Genomic DNA, 13947 nt, shown 5'->3' with positions numbered 1-13947 from the left:
GGACTGAGTCAGATGATGAAGGAATGGTTCAACTGGGCTTGTGTTCACTGGAATTTGGAAGGATGAAAGGATATCTTATAGAATCATATAAAATTCTTAAAGGATTGGACAGACTAGATGAAGGAAAAATGTTCCTGATGTTGGGGGAGTCCAGAAGCAGGGGTCACAGTTTAAGAATAAGCGGTAAGCCATTTAGGATAGAGATAAGGAAAAACTTCTTCACCCAGAGAGTAGCGAATCTGTGGAATTCACTGCTGCAGAAGGCAGTGGAGGCCAATTCACTGAATTTTACCAAGAGAGAGTTAGATTTATCTCTTGGGGCTAAAGGAATCAAGGGATATAGGGGAAAAAGCAGGAACGGGATACTGATTTTAGATGATCAGCCATGACCATGTTGAATGGCGGTGCTGGCTCGAGGGGCCAAATGGCCTACTCCTGCACCTATTTTTCTATGTTTACCAGATGCTGTCTGGGTTAGAGTATTAGGATCTAAGGAGAGATTGGACAAATTTGGATTGTTTTTTTCTGCAATGTTGGAGGTTGAGGGTAGTCCTGATAGTAGTAGGGTGGAAATGTAAGGCTAGGGGCATGGCTTTAAGGTCCAACAGAAAAAGTTTTTTTGCACAGGTGTCTGGAAAGCGTGGGACAGGAGTGGTCGAGATGGTAGCAGACATTCAAGAGGTTTTTAAGATGGGCATCTAATTATGCAGGCCATTGAGGGATGTAAATAATATGAATGCAGATGAGATTAAATTGACGTCATGTTTGTTGCAGACATTGTGGGTTGAAGGGCCAGTTCCTGTGCTGTTGTTCCAAGTATGTTTAAATTAATCTTTTGCTGGGGGGGGGGGGGGGGGGGATTAGATGTTGCTCAGTCCATTAGGTGGTGACTGCAAATTTCCCTGTACGAAAATGGATGTGTGGTTATTTTTTTTAACATTTGGAGACAAAAATCAGGGCTATTGCCAAGTAAAGATTTACCCCATCGCTTCTAAAAACAAATTGGGTAGTTGAACATTGGCTTTGCCTCATGACCATTATAGTGCTTTGAAATGCCCTGTTAAATATTGCCATTTTAACACTAATTAATGTATCTTTCTAAATACTCATGATAATATTTTCAATACTTACCTGGTTAATCGCAATGTTTCTAATCTGATTGCTATTTTGGGTTGTTTTTTTTGCACTATTCATCTGTTTCCTATTTGAGAGACCAAACTTCCCAACAATTACTTTCTACATAAGTGAGCTTTGCACATGGCATTAATGGCCCATTATTCATTGCTTTTGGGGCCATGTAGCAAGCCCCTTTAACCGAAGAAGGTACAAATAGTGGTGCTGTTGATAAGTACTTGCATCAGCAACAGTTTGGAACTTGCAAGTCAGGATAGTGTGTGACTTGAAAATAAATGGGGTGCTAATTACTGCTTTGTTCTGGGTGGTATCAAGCTTTCCAGTGTTATTGGACCAGCACGTTATCCAGGAGAGTGGAGAGTATTATATCACTTGTATGTTTATGTCTTTGTATTTGCTGGTCCAGCTAAATCTGTTCAGTGGCGATCCCAGGATGGTATTCATTGGAAATTTTGCAATGGTATTACTGTGGAATATCTATGGGTAGGTAGTTGGACACTCTTGTTGCAGGTGATCGTCACTTGGCATTGCCAAATGTTACATATCTAAATATTGGCATGTGCATGCTTTGTTATTTGAGGTATGAGTGTGCCGAGCACACTACACTGAACTCCACCCATCTCCTGGTGCTGATATCACTGATCTAAATAAACTGCAGTCATCTTCCTTTATCGATGAGAAGACTGCTTAGTGGACATCCCCTGTAAGGTCTGATGGTTTAAGCTTTGTTGCATCTTAATGAGAAATCAGGTGGTATTCATTTTGGAATCCAGTCCTTCTCTCCATGTTTGGCCAATACTGTAAAGGATTTGGGTAATCTGGTTGACCCACAATATAAATTTAAAAAAATAATTGGTACTAAATGCAGCTTGATGCTACTGTCAACAAGGTTGCATGACTAGCTCTGGGTCATAAGCTTTCAATACAAGCTGGGAGAATGGGTGTCCAGATCTGCTGCTGCTTTGCCAGGGTTGGTGCTGAGTCTAGCATGTCCTTTTAACTTTGAATCGGGGTTAATCCGTTGGCTTGATACATAGAAACATAGAAAATAGGTGCAGGAGGAGGCCATTCGGCCCTTCGAGCCAGCACCGCCATTCATTGTGATCATGGCTGATCGTCCCCAATCAATCACCCGTGCCTGCCTTCTCCCCATATCCCTTGGTGCCACTAGCCCCTAGAGCTCTACCTAACTCTCTCTTAAATCCATCCAGTGACTTGACCTCCACTCCCTCTGTGGCAGGCAATTCCACAAATTCACAACTCTCTGGGTGAAAAAGTTTTTTCTCACCTCGGCCTTAAATGGCTTCCCCTTTATTCTAAGACTGTGGCCACTGGTTCTGGACTCGCCCAACATTGGGAACATTTTTCCTGCATCTAGCTTGTCCAGTCCTTTTATAATTTTATATGTTTCGATAAGATTTTCCCCTCATCCTTCTAAACTCCAGTGAATGCAAGCCTAGACTTTTCAATCTTTCCTCATATGACAGTCCCGTCATCCCAGGGATCAATCTCGTGAACCTACGCTGCACTGCCTCAATCACAAGGATGTCCTTCCTCATTAGGAGACCAAAACTGTACACAATATTCCAGATGTGGTCTTACCAGAGCTCTATATAACTGCAGAAGAACCTATTTACTCCTATACTGAAATCCTCTTGTTATGAAGGCCAACATTCCATTAGCTTTCTTCACTGCCTGCTGTACCTGTAAGCCAACTTTCAGTGACTGGTGTACAAGGACGCCCAGGTCTCGCTGCACCTTTCCCTTACCTAACCTAACCCCATTGAGATAATAAACTGCCCACTTATTTTTCCTGCCAAAGTGGATAACCTCACATGTATCTATATTATACTGCATCTGCCACGCATCTGCCCACTCACTTAACCTGTCCAGGTCACCCTGCAACCTCCTAACATCCTCTTCACAGTTCACACTGCCACCCAGCTTTGTGTCATCCGCAAACTTGCTAGTGTTGCTCCTAATTCCCTCTTCCAAATCATTAATATATATGGTAAACAGTTGCGGCCCCAACACCGAGCCTTGCGACACTCAACTCGCCACTGCCTGCCATTCTGAAAAGGACCCGTTCACTCCTACTCTTTGCTTCCTGTCTGCCAACCAATTTTCTATCCATGTCAACACCATACCCCCAATACCATATGCTCTAATTTTAGTCACCAGTCTCCCGTGCGGGACCTTATCAAAGGCTTTCTGAAAGTCTAGATACACTACATCCACTGGCACCCCTTCATCCATTTTACTTGTCACATCCTCAAGAAATTCCAAAAGATTAGTCAAGCATGATTTCCCTTTCATAAATCCATGTTGATTTGGACTAATCCTTTTACTGCTATCCAAATGCCCCATTATTACCTCTTTAATAATTGACTCCAGCATCTTTCCCACCACCGAAGTCAGACTGGTCTGTAATTCCCTGTTTTCTCTCTCGCTCCTTTCTTGAAAAGTGGGATAACATTAGCTATCCTCTAATCCACAGGAACTGATCTTGAATCTATTGAACATTGGACAATGATCACCAATGCATCCACTATTTCTAGAGCCACCTCCCTGAGGACCCTTGGATGCAGACCATCAGGCCCAGGGGATTTATCATCCTTCAGTCCCATTAGCCTACCCAATACTATTTCTCGCCTAATGAAAATGTCTTCCAATTTCTCTACCCCCTTAGATCCTCTGTCCTCCAGTACACCTAGGAGATTGTTTGTCTTATAACCATATAACAATTACAGCACGGAAACAGGCCATCTCGACCCTTCTAGTCCGTGCCGAACACATAATCTCCCCTAGTCCCATATACCTGCGCTCAGACCATAACCCTCCATTCCCTTCCAATCCATATAACTATCCAATTTATTTTTAAATGATAAAAACGAACCTGCCTCCACCACCTTCACTGGAAGCTCATTCCACACAGCTACCACTCTCTGAGTAAAGAAGTTTCCCCCTCATGTTACCCCTAAACTTCAGTCCCTTAATTCTCATGTCATGTCCCCTTGTTTGAATCTTCCCTACTCTCAGTGGGAAAAGCTTTTCCACGTCAACTCTGTCTATCCCTCTCATCATTTTAAAAACCTCTATCAAGTCCCCCCTTAACCTTCTGCGCTCCAAAGAATAAAGCCCTAACTTGTTCAACCTTTCTCTGTAACTTAGTTGCTGAAACCCAGGCAACATTCTAGTAAATCTCCTCTGTACTCTCTCTATTTTGTTGACATCCTTCCTATAATTAGGCGACCAAAATTGTACACCATACTCCAGAATTGGCCTCACCAATGCCTTGTACAATTTTAACATTACATCCCAACTTCTATACTCAACGTTCTGATTTATAAAGGCCAGCACACCAAAAGCTTTCTTTACCCCCCTATCTACATGAGATTCCACTTTCAGGGAACTGTGCACAATTATTCCCAGATCCCTCTGTTCACCTACATTCTTCAATTCCCTACCATTTACCATGTACGTCCTATTTTGATTTGTCCTGCCAAGATGTAGCACCTCACACTTATCAGCATCAAACTCCATCTGCCATCTTTCAGCCCACTCTTCCAACTGGCATAAATCTCTCTGTAGACTTTGAAACTCTACTTCATTACCCGCAGCCCCACCTATCTTAGTATCATCTGCATACTTACTAATCCAATTTACCACACCATCATCCAGATCATTGATGTACATGACAAACAACAGTGGACCCAACACAGATCCCTGTGGCACCCCACTCGTCACTGGCCTCCAACCTGACAAACAACCATCCACCATTACTCTCTGGCATCTCCCATTCAGCCACTGTTGAATCCATCTTGCTACTCCACCATTAATACCCAACCATTGCACCTTCTTAACCAACCTTCCATGAGGAACCTTGTCAAAGGCCTTACTGAAGTCCATATACACAACATCCACTGCTTTACCCTCATCAATTTCCCGAGTAACATCTTCAAAAAATTCAAGAAGATTAGTTAAACATGACCTTCCAGGCACAAATCCATGTTGACTGTTCCTAATCAGACCCTGTTTATCCAGATGCTTATATATATTATCTCTAAGTATTCTTTCCATTAATTTGCCCACCACTGACGTCAAACTAACAGGTCTATAATTGCTAGGTTTACTTTTAGACCCCTTTTTAAACAATGGAACCACATGCGCAGTACGCCAATCCTCCGGCACTATTCCCGTTTCTAATGACATTTGAAATATTTCTGCCATAGCCCCTGCTATTTCTACACTAACTTCCCTCAATGTCCTAGGGAATATCCTGTCTGGACCTGGAGACTTATCCACTTTTATATTTCTCAAAAGTGTCAGTACTTCCTCTTCTTTGATCCTCATAGTTCCCATAGCTACTCTACTTGTTTCCCTTACCTCACATAATTCAATATCCTTCTCCTTGGTGAATACCGAAGAAAAGAAACTGTTCAATATCTCCCCCATCTCTTTTGGCTCTGCAGATAGTTGTCCACTATGACTCTCTAATGGACCAATTTTATCCCTCGTTATCCTTTTGCTATTAATATAGCGGTAGAAACCCTTCGGATTTACTTTTACCTTACTTGCCAAAGCAACCTCATATCTTCTTTTAGCTTTTCTAATTTCTTTTTTAAGATTCTTTTTACATTTTTTATACTCCTCAAGCACCTCATTTACTCCATGCTGCCTATAATTATTGTAGATCTCCCTCTTTTTCCAAACCAAGTGTCCAATTTCCCTTGAAAACCATGGCTCTTTATAATTTTTACGATTTCCTTTCAACCGAACAGGGACATAAAGATTCTGGACTCTTAAAATTTCACCTTTAAATGTACTCCATTTCTCTTCCACATCTTTCCCATAAAACAAACTGTCCCAATTTACTCCTTTTAAATCCTTTCGCATCTCCTCAAAGTTAGCCTTTCTCCAATCCTTAGTGAAGACGGAACCGAAGTACCTGTTCAACTCTTCTGCCATTTCCTTGTAACCCATAATAATTTCACCCGTGTCTGCCTTCAAGGGACCTACATTTGACTTTACTACTCTTCTTCCCTTAACATATCTAAAGAAGCTTTTACTGTCCTTCTTTATTTTCCTGGCCAGCTTCCCTTCATACTTCATCTTTTCAGCCAATATTGCCCATTGTGTTTCCTTCTGTTGTCCTATGAAAGTTTCCGAATCCTCTGGCAATATTGGGGCAGGTAGGAGTATTTGGATGTGTGGTTAATTTTCACCTCACCTGGCAGATACTGAGTTTGATAGTTTTGTCATTCAAGACTTGGCCAGCTTGCTCATTGTTGCTAGCTCATTGGTGACTCTTGGCAAAGAGATCCTGATATACCACTGTCTATATCTCCTGTTTCCCTTTCCCCTGACTCTGTCTGAAGAAGGGTCTCGACCCGAAATGTCATTGATTCCTTTTTTCCAGGGATGCTGTCTGACCCGCTGAATTACTCCAGCTTTTTGTGTCTATCTTCGGTTTAAACCCGCACTTGCCGTTCCTTCCTCTCATTAGTATGTGGTTTGTTTGACTTAAACCCTTTGGAGTCAACACGATGGGACTTCATGGGGTTAAGGCCAATGATGACGGCTCCCTCTATCAGTCTTTCTCCCCTTTCTTTTCTTTTTCACCCCCCTCCTCCTAAATGTATTGCTGCGCCACCATCTGGTCTGTGCTGCCAGTAGGGATCATAATGGAGGAGCATTGGATGTTGACTTTTGGAACCATGAAATGTTGAACATTATCTTCGTACTAAAAATTTGCTCGATTAAATATGGCCACATTACAAAAGCCCACATGGATTATTAGATGAATTTATGCAGTGTCCTTTTGTGCATAATAAACTGTATTTTCTTTTTGCTTTTCAGGTGTGTTATTTGTATGATGGACTTTGTTTATGGTGATCCAATTAGGTTTCTTCCATGCATGCATATTTATCACCTGGACTGTATAGATGACTGGCTGATGCGATCATTTACATGCCCATCTTGTATGGAACCGGTGGATGCTGCATTGCTTTCTTCTTATGAAACCAATTGAGAAGGTTTTGCATCTACGATACCATGGAAGAAGTAAATCCTGATCTCTACCACTGAGCCAAAGAGTCAGAGATTTGGAGAACCTTGATTGTATGCGATCATGTACTAAGTACAACACTGACAATAACTCATGACTGCAGTTGTTAAAAATTTATATGCATATATACTTAAAAGCTGTTATTTTAAAAATCTACAAAGCCCTGACCAGATGTTATGTACTTAAATACAAATGAGGTAACATATTTGAAGCAGTAAACGGTGACCATTAGTTTGGTTACGTTAGCATAGAAATGATTTTGATGTTACAGGTATTTTATAAAAAAATTGTAAAACATGCATACCCGTTAAAGAAACAGTATCCTCCTTGAATTTTGGCTGTTCATAGTGGTTTCATAATTGACATACAAAATGGTGTTTTTGCACCAAATAGTTGTCAGTGTCCCATGCAGCAGATCTCTCAGGAATATTGGGTGCTTAGTTTCTCTTTTAGTATAATGCTCTGGAGAACATTTTTTTTTAAATTGAAGAACTCTTAAATTATACATCTACTGTGGCTTACTTAATTATGCATATGCACATACTGTCATGTCTATCTGTGTGTGGATATGAAGAGGTGCCTGCAGATTTTTAGATGGAATAGTTGACATTTATAGTTCCTCTTTTGGATGAAGTACCTCTGCAAAGATTGGCATGCTGGTTTAGTTTCCTTGACAAAAAATAATACAGTTGTATCCCTTGATCATTTAAGTGTTCAATTACCCCAAAGCTTATTTGCTGGGAGGTGACAAGAAATATAGGTCCAATTTATGAAGTATTGATTTTTTGCTAATTTAAAGGATACTGTTTCTGCAGTGCAGTGTGTTGTTTAGTATTTTGTATAGCTTTGTTCCAACAGTGACTTGATGGTATATTAACATTTTGGTCATGGCTTTGTGTATAGGAAAACTCTAGGTGCCAGTATAATGAACAATTTGTGCAGAAAATTAAAATGTTTGTTTGCCATCTTAAGAATCACTTCAGTTCAATTGTTTTTAGTACTGAATTTAGGCTGAAAGAAAATGTTGTAATACAGTAATATCTCTGATCATGCTGAGTCTGTGGGTCGTTTTCCTAAAGGAAATAGGTTCTGTGCAAAATCCCTGGAGCATATAATATACCTTAATGGATGCCCATTAAAATTTTGATAAAATAACTGAATTCTAATTGGATTTCATAGCTGAATGAATCATAGGTCTTACAATTTTTGCAATTCCCTATATTTAAAAAAAAATCACACTTCAAATTATGCACTGATAGAATATTGGTACTTCTAATGGATTGTTTACTTTGCTTAGCGAGTACCAAGTTATGATGCAGTTGTTGTTTTATTGGTTTGGCATGAGTTGCAAGAACAAGAAAACCATGAGCTAGAAAGCTTTAGCGAATGAATCTTAATCAAACTTCCATTGAATCTGCTATTATAAAACGGAAAAACAGTGGACTGTTTTAAGGGGCAACCTGTATGAAAATGTATTTGCCAAGCATATTGAGGAAACACGTCCAAATAATGTAATGTACGTTTTTTTTTAAGTAATTTGTCACTATCTTTTTATGTTTGAGATTATTTTTCATAGAGCTGCTTTATGGAGAAATGTCAATTTGTGAAACGATGAAAAGCTTTATAATTGGACCTGGAGTTTTCCCGTTTTTTAAAAAAAAAACACTAATCTGTAACAGTGGCACAAAGTAGGAATTTAAAGCTTTTTTGCACAGTTCTTTTCCATTACAAATGGAACTCATGGCCTTGGGTCTTTTGAAATGGTGTATTTTATGAGTAAGACTAGCATGGTGCTCAAAAATTGGTTCAGGATATAACTCTGATAACTAATGATTACAGTGAGTACATTTAAGAATCAAGCAGTTCCAGTCGTGTGTAGAACTAACTAATGGCTGAATGGATTTTCAAAACCTTTCAATCCACATTTTGCATTCAATACTTTGGATTTTTGAGTACCACTATGTGGCTTGCAGAAATTCCAAACTAATGGAAATTGTGCCCAGATGACTAGTGTGGGAAAAGTTGTTTCTTGAAAATATCTGGTTCTACCTTAAATTGGTAAAGTTTGCAAAATAGAGAAATTTAAAATTGTACACTTTCCCCTGTTGCGTGAGGGACAAATATTGCAATAGCTGCCACTGAATGGTTGAGAGCCATTGGTCTTAAATCGGTGAAAAGGAAGACCTGGATTTGTGCAATATTTTAATGGAGAAAACATAATATTTACAGCTGTTTATTTTCTGACCATTCCACAAACTTTACTGTACACTCTTACAGTAATGTTTAAATTTCAATTTTATTATTGTGCACATTGCGCGGTGCAGGAATAATTGGGAGTAATCACGAGTGTTGTGTGTGAAGCTAACAGTTTTTTAGTGTTTCATTTTATTTGTGACACACATTGGTTCAGCTATGGTGAGTTGAATAGACTTTTAACAGTGGTGTGTTTCTAGGCACTTTCTGTTACCAGCATAAACAAGGACTTCATTTTGATATAATTGTAAGCCCCTTAGTGCTCCAAGTCTGTAATAATTGGCTTGCCTCCTTGAATAGTTCAGTGGCAGCATAATTTTATTTTTTTTCCCCTTTATAAATAATACTTTTAAGGAAATTAATTGTGCAGTTTACTAGTACGTTGAACGTCAAGATACCAAACAGATTAAGTGTTATTTCCCCACCATCCAAAACTCTTATTGTTAGTATTGCTGCCATCTGATTAATATCCACACCACATTTCCCCATCTTTTGAAGCCCAACCTGAGATTTAATTGTTCCCCTTAATGGGATTAAAGTGTTGAGCTATCATATGTTCTACTGCCATTTTCACGTTAGCCCTGTTCTGATCACAATAATAATAAGATTTTCAGACTGGTGTCTAATCCTTCACGTCTAAAATGGCCCTATAAAAGCATCTGATCACAACGTTGATAATTTCACTGACTAAAACACATTTATTTGTGTAAAAAATGAAAATAAAAGGAGTTAAAAACACACTTTAGTTTTGACATATTACTACCTTCATTTATAGTTAATTTAACTCTGTCTATGCTTTTAAATAGCCTGGGGTGGACAAATTAAACAACATTTTGATTTTTGATTACTTTGGGGAAATGGTCAGAGGTTAAAGGATAACATTTTTAGCTGTCGATTGTGTTGCCTTTTTACTTTTTAAAACAAGCAGATTATGGCTTCCTACTACTGTATAACTGTATAGCCACTAAATATGCTTGCTCAAGACCTTTGTGAATCTTGATGGTGAAAAGTTTGCTGAAAAAGAAAACATTTATATCAGTCAAATTCTTAAATTAGGTGATAAATTTCAATATTTCTAAATGTGCAACAAAGTGAATTTCCTGGCTATACGGTATTAAATATTTCTATGCACATTGTAGGTCATTTTATTGCTTTATCTACTCAAATTTGCCGAAAAGTAGATGTAATGTTCTTTACAAGTTGTATAACCAATGTTAAATTTGCTCCAGTTTTATTTATTGGTAATCAACTTGTCTTAATAAATATTATGCTTTTTCATTATTTAGGTTCTTCATGTTTTGAAATATTGATTTATTATAAAACTATTTTGTGTGCTTTAAACATTTTTTACAAAATTTTGTTCCGAGTAAAGAGCCTGATGATATTATCGTCCTGAGGGCAAAAGTATTAGTAAAATACTGCACAATACATTCCACTTGCAGCACTGGCTGATGTCACTGCATTTTGGGACGGGGAGGGTGGGAAACATGTTATCTTCACTTTTAATGTCTAATCTTGAATTATCAATTCAAATTATTTATTGAAAACATTGCACATTCCAAAAAGCGCAGATTCGTGTATAATTTATGGGCTTGCTTAATACAGCAGGTATTAAAAACTGCAATACTAAAATAATTTTGAATTGTGTTTTATTTTTATAATGTGCCCCTCAACTGCAATTTCAACTTCATCTTCCCACTGCTAATTAAATCTTTTATGCATATCTAATTATTGGAATTCTTGTCTAAAGATCACAATGTTCAGCTACATCTAGTATTTAGAAGTACCCATATTTAGGTAATATAGCTCAAGTTTTGAAAAGGGACTGAGGGGCATTGTTTAAATATTATTCTTTTCGCAACTTCCAGTGAAATTGTAATCTTGGATGTAACATACTTAGAAGAACGTAGATATATAATGGATCTTCCACGTAATATCTCCAAAATCACAGGTCAAATGACCTAATCCAATTGATTCTTGTGTCACGATGTTTAGTTTATACAGTTCTATCTAAAATTCAATTATCCGAATGCACTTTATCACTTGCAAGGCTCCCCGATTATTAACAGCATAGATGATGTATTGGCAAGGAAGACTGCACTGTTTAGTTATAATACCCCATAATAAAAAAAGCAAAACGGGTGTTTAGAGATTTTTGCAAAGTAATTAAAAAGAAATAACTGAAATGTTACATTTACATGAATGTTCAGACCCTTTGTTCAGTCGTTTGTTGAGGCACCTTTGGCAGTGATTACAGCCTCAAGTCATCTTGGGTATGATGCTACATGCTTGGCATACCTGTATTTGGATAATTTCTCCCATTCTTCTCTGCAGATCCCCTCAAGTTCTGTCAGGTTAGATGGGGAACGTCGATGCGCAGCTATTTTCAGGTCCCTCCAGAGATATTCGATCGTGTTCAAGTCCGGGCTCTGGCTGGGCCACTCAAGGACATTCACGAAGCCACTCCTGCGTTGTCTTGGCTGCTTGCTTAGGGTCGTTGTCCTGTTGGAAGGTGAACCTCCTCCCCAGTCTGAGGTTCAGAACGCTCCGGAGCAGGTTTTCATCAAGGATCCCTCTGTACTTTGCTCGGTTCATCTTTCCCTCGATCCTGATTAGTCTGCCATGATGCTGCCCCCATCATGCTTCAGCATAGGAGTGGTATTGGCCAGGTGATGAGTGGTGCCTGGTTTCCTCCAGACCTGGCGCTTGGCATTCAGGCCAAAGAGTTCAAACTGGGTTTCATCAGACCAGAGAATCTTGTTTTTCATGGTCTGAGAGTCCTTTAGGCGCCTTTTGGCAAGCTCCAAGCGGCCTGTCATGTGCCTTTTACTAAGGAGTAGCTTCCTTCTGGCCACTCTACCATAAAGACCTAATTGGTGGAGTGCCGCAGATATAGTTGTCCTTCTGGAAGGTTCTCCCATCTCCACAGAGGAACTCTGGAGCTCTGTCAGAGCGACCATCGGGTTCTTGCTCACCTCCCTGACCAAGGCCCTTCTCCCCCGATTGCACAGTTTGGCCGGGCGGCCAGCTCTATGAAGAGTCCTGGAGGAATGAAGGAGGCCACTGTACTCTTTCGGACCTGCAATGCTGCAGAAATTGTTTTATACCCATCCCCAGATCTGTGTCTCAACACAATCCTGTCTTGGAGATCTAGGGACAATTCCTTCATCTTCATGGCTTGGTTCTTGCTTGATAACATGCACTGTCAACTGTGGGACCTCATATAGACATGCGTGTACCTTTCTAAATCATGTCTCAAATTCTCATGATTCAAAGAAGAGGAAGTACTGACACTTTTGAGAAATATAAAAGTGGATAAGTCTCCAGGTCCGGACAGGATATTCCCTAGGACATTGAGGGAAGTTAGTGTAGAAATAGCAGGGGCTATGACAGAAATATTTCAGATGTCATTAGAAACGGGAATAGTGCCGTAGGATTGGCGTACTGCGCATGTTGTTCCATTGTTTAAAAAGGGGTCTAAGAGTAAACCTAGCAATTATAGACCTGTTAGTTTGACGTCAGTGGTGGGCAAATTAATGGAAAGGATACTTAGAGTTAATATATATAAGCATCTGGATAAATAGGGTCTGATTAGGAACAGTCAACATGGATTTGTGCCTGGAAGGTTGTGTTTGACTAATCTTCTTGAATTTTTTGAAGAGGTTACTCGGGAAATTGATGAGGATAAAGCAGTGGATGTGGTATATATGGACTTCAGTAAGGCCTTTGACAAGGTTCTTCACGGAAGGTTGGTTAAGAAGTTTAATGCTGATAAGTGTGAGGTGCTACATCTTGGCAGGACAAATCAAAATAGGACGTACATGGTAAATGGTAGGGAATTGAAGAATGCAGGTGAACAGAGGGATCTGGGAATAACTGTGCACAGTTCCCTGAAAGTGGAATCTCATGTAGATAGGGTGGTAAAGAAAGCTTTTGGTGTGCTGGCCTTTATAAATCAGAGCATTGAGTATAGAAGTTGGGATGTAATGTTAAAATTGTACAAGACATTGGTGAGGCCAATTCTGGAGTATGGTGTACAATTTTGGTCGCCTAATTATAGGAAGAACGTCAACAAAATAGAGAGAGTACAGAGGAGATTTACTAGAATGTTGCCTGGGTTTCAGCAACTAAGTTACAGAGAAAGGTTGAACAAGTTAGGGCTTTATTCTTTGGAGCGCAGAATGTTAAGGGGGGACTTGATAGAGGTTTTTAAAATGATGAGAGGGATAGACAGAGTTGACGTGGAAAAGCTCTTCCCACTGAGAGTAGGGAAGATTCAAACAAGGGGACATGATTTGAGAATTAAGGGACAGAAGTTTAGGGGTAACATGAGGGGGAACTTCTTTACTCAGAGAGTGGTGGCTGTGTGGAATGAGCTTCCAGAGAAGGTGGTGGAGGCAGGTTCGTTTTTATCATTTAAAAATAAATTGTATAGTTATATGGACGGGAAAGGAATGGAGGGTTATGGTCTGAGCGCAGGTATATGGGACTAG

At 39.5% G+C, this 13947-nt stretch overlaps 1 protein-coding gene across 1 annotated transcript in view; it reads left to right on the top strand.

Annotated features, from left to right (window-relative positions):
* The window catches only part of rnf11b (ring finger protein 11b), a 28844-nt gene extending 18109 nt beyond the window's left edge, over positions 1–10735 (top strand). The window contains exon 3 of the mRNA XM_055641784.1: positions 6994–10735. Within this exon, the coding sequence (XP_055497759.1) occupies positions 6994–7165 (172 nt within the window). The 3' untranslated portion in view covers positions 7166–10735. The remainder of the gene's footprint in view (positions 1–6993) is intronic.
* The last annotated feature ends 3212 nt before the right edge of the window (positions 10736–13947 follow it).

This window comes from Leucoraja erinacea, chromosome 10, assembly GCF_028641065.1.
Source record: "Leucoraja erinacea ecotype New England chromosome 10, Leri_hhj_1, whole genome shotgun sequence".
Lineage (NCBI taxonomy): Eukaryota > Metazoa > Chordata > Chondrichthyes > Rajiformes > Rajidae > Leucoraja > Leucoraja erinaceus.
This window is presented reverse-complemented; position numbering and strand designations above follow the sequence as displayed.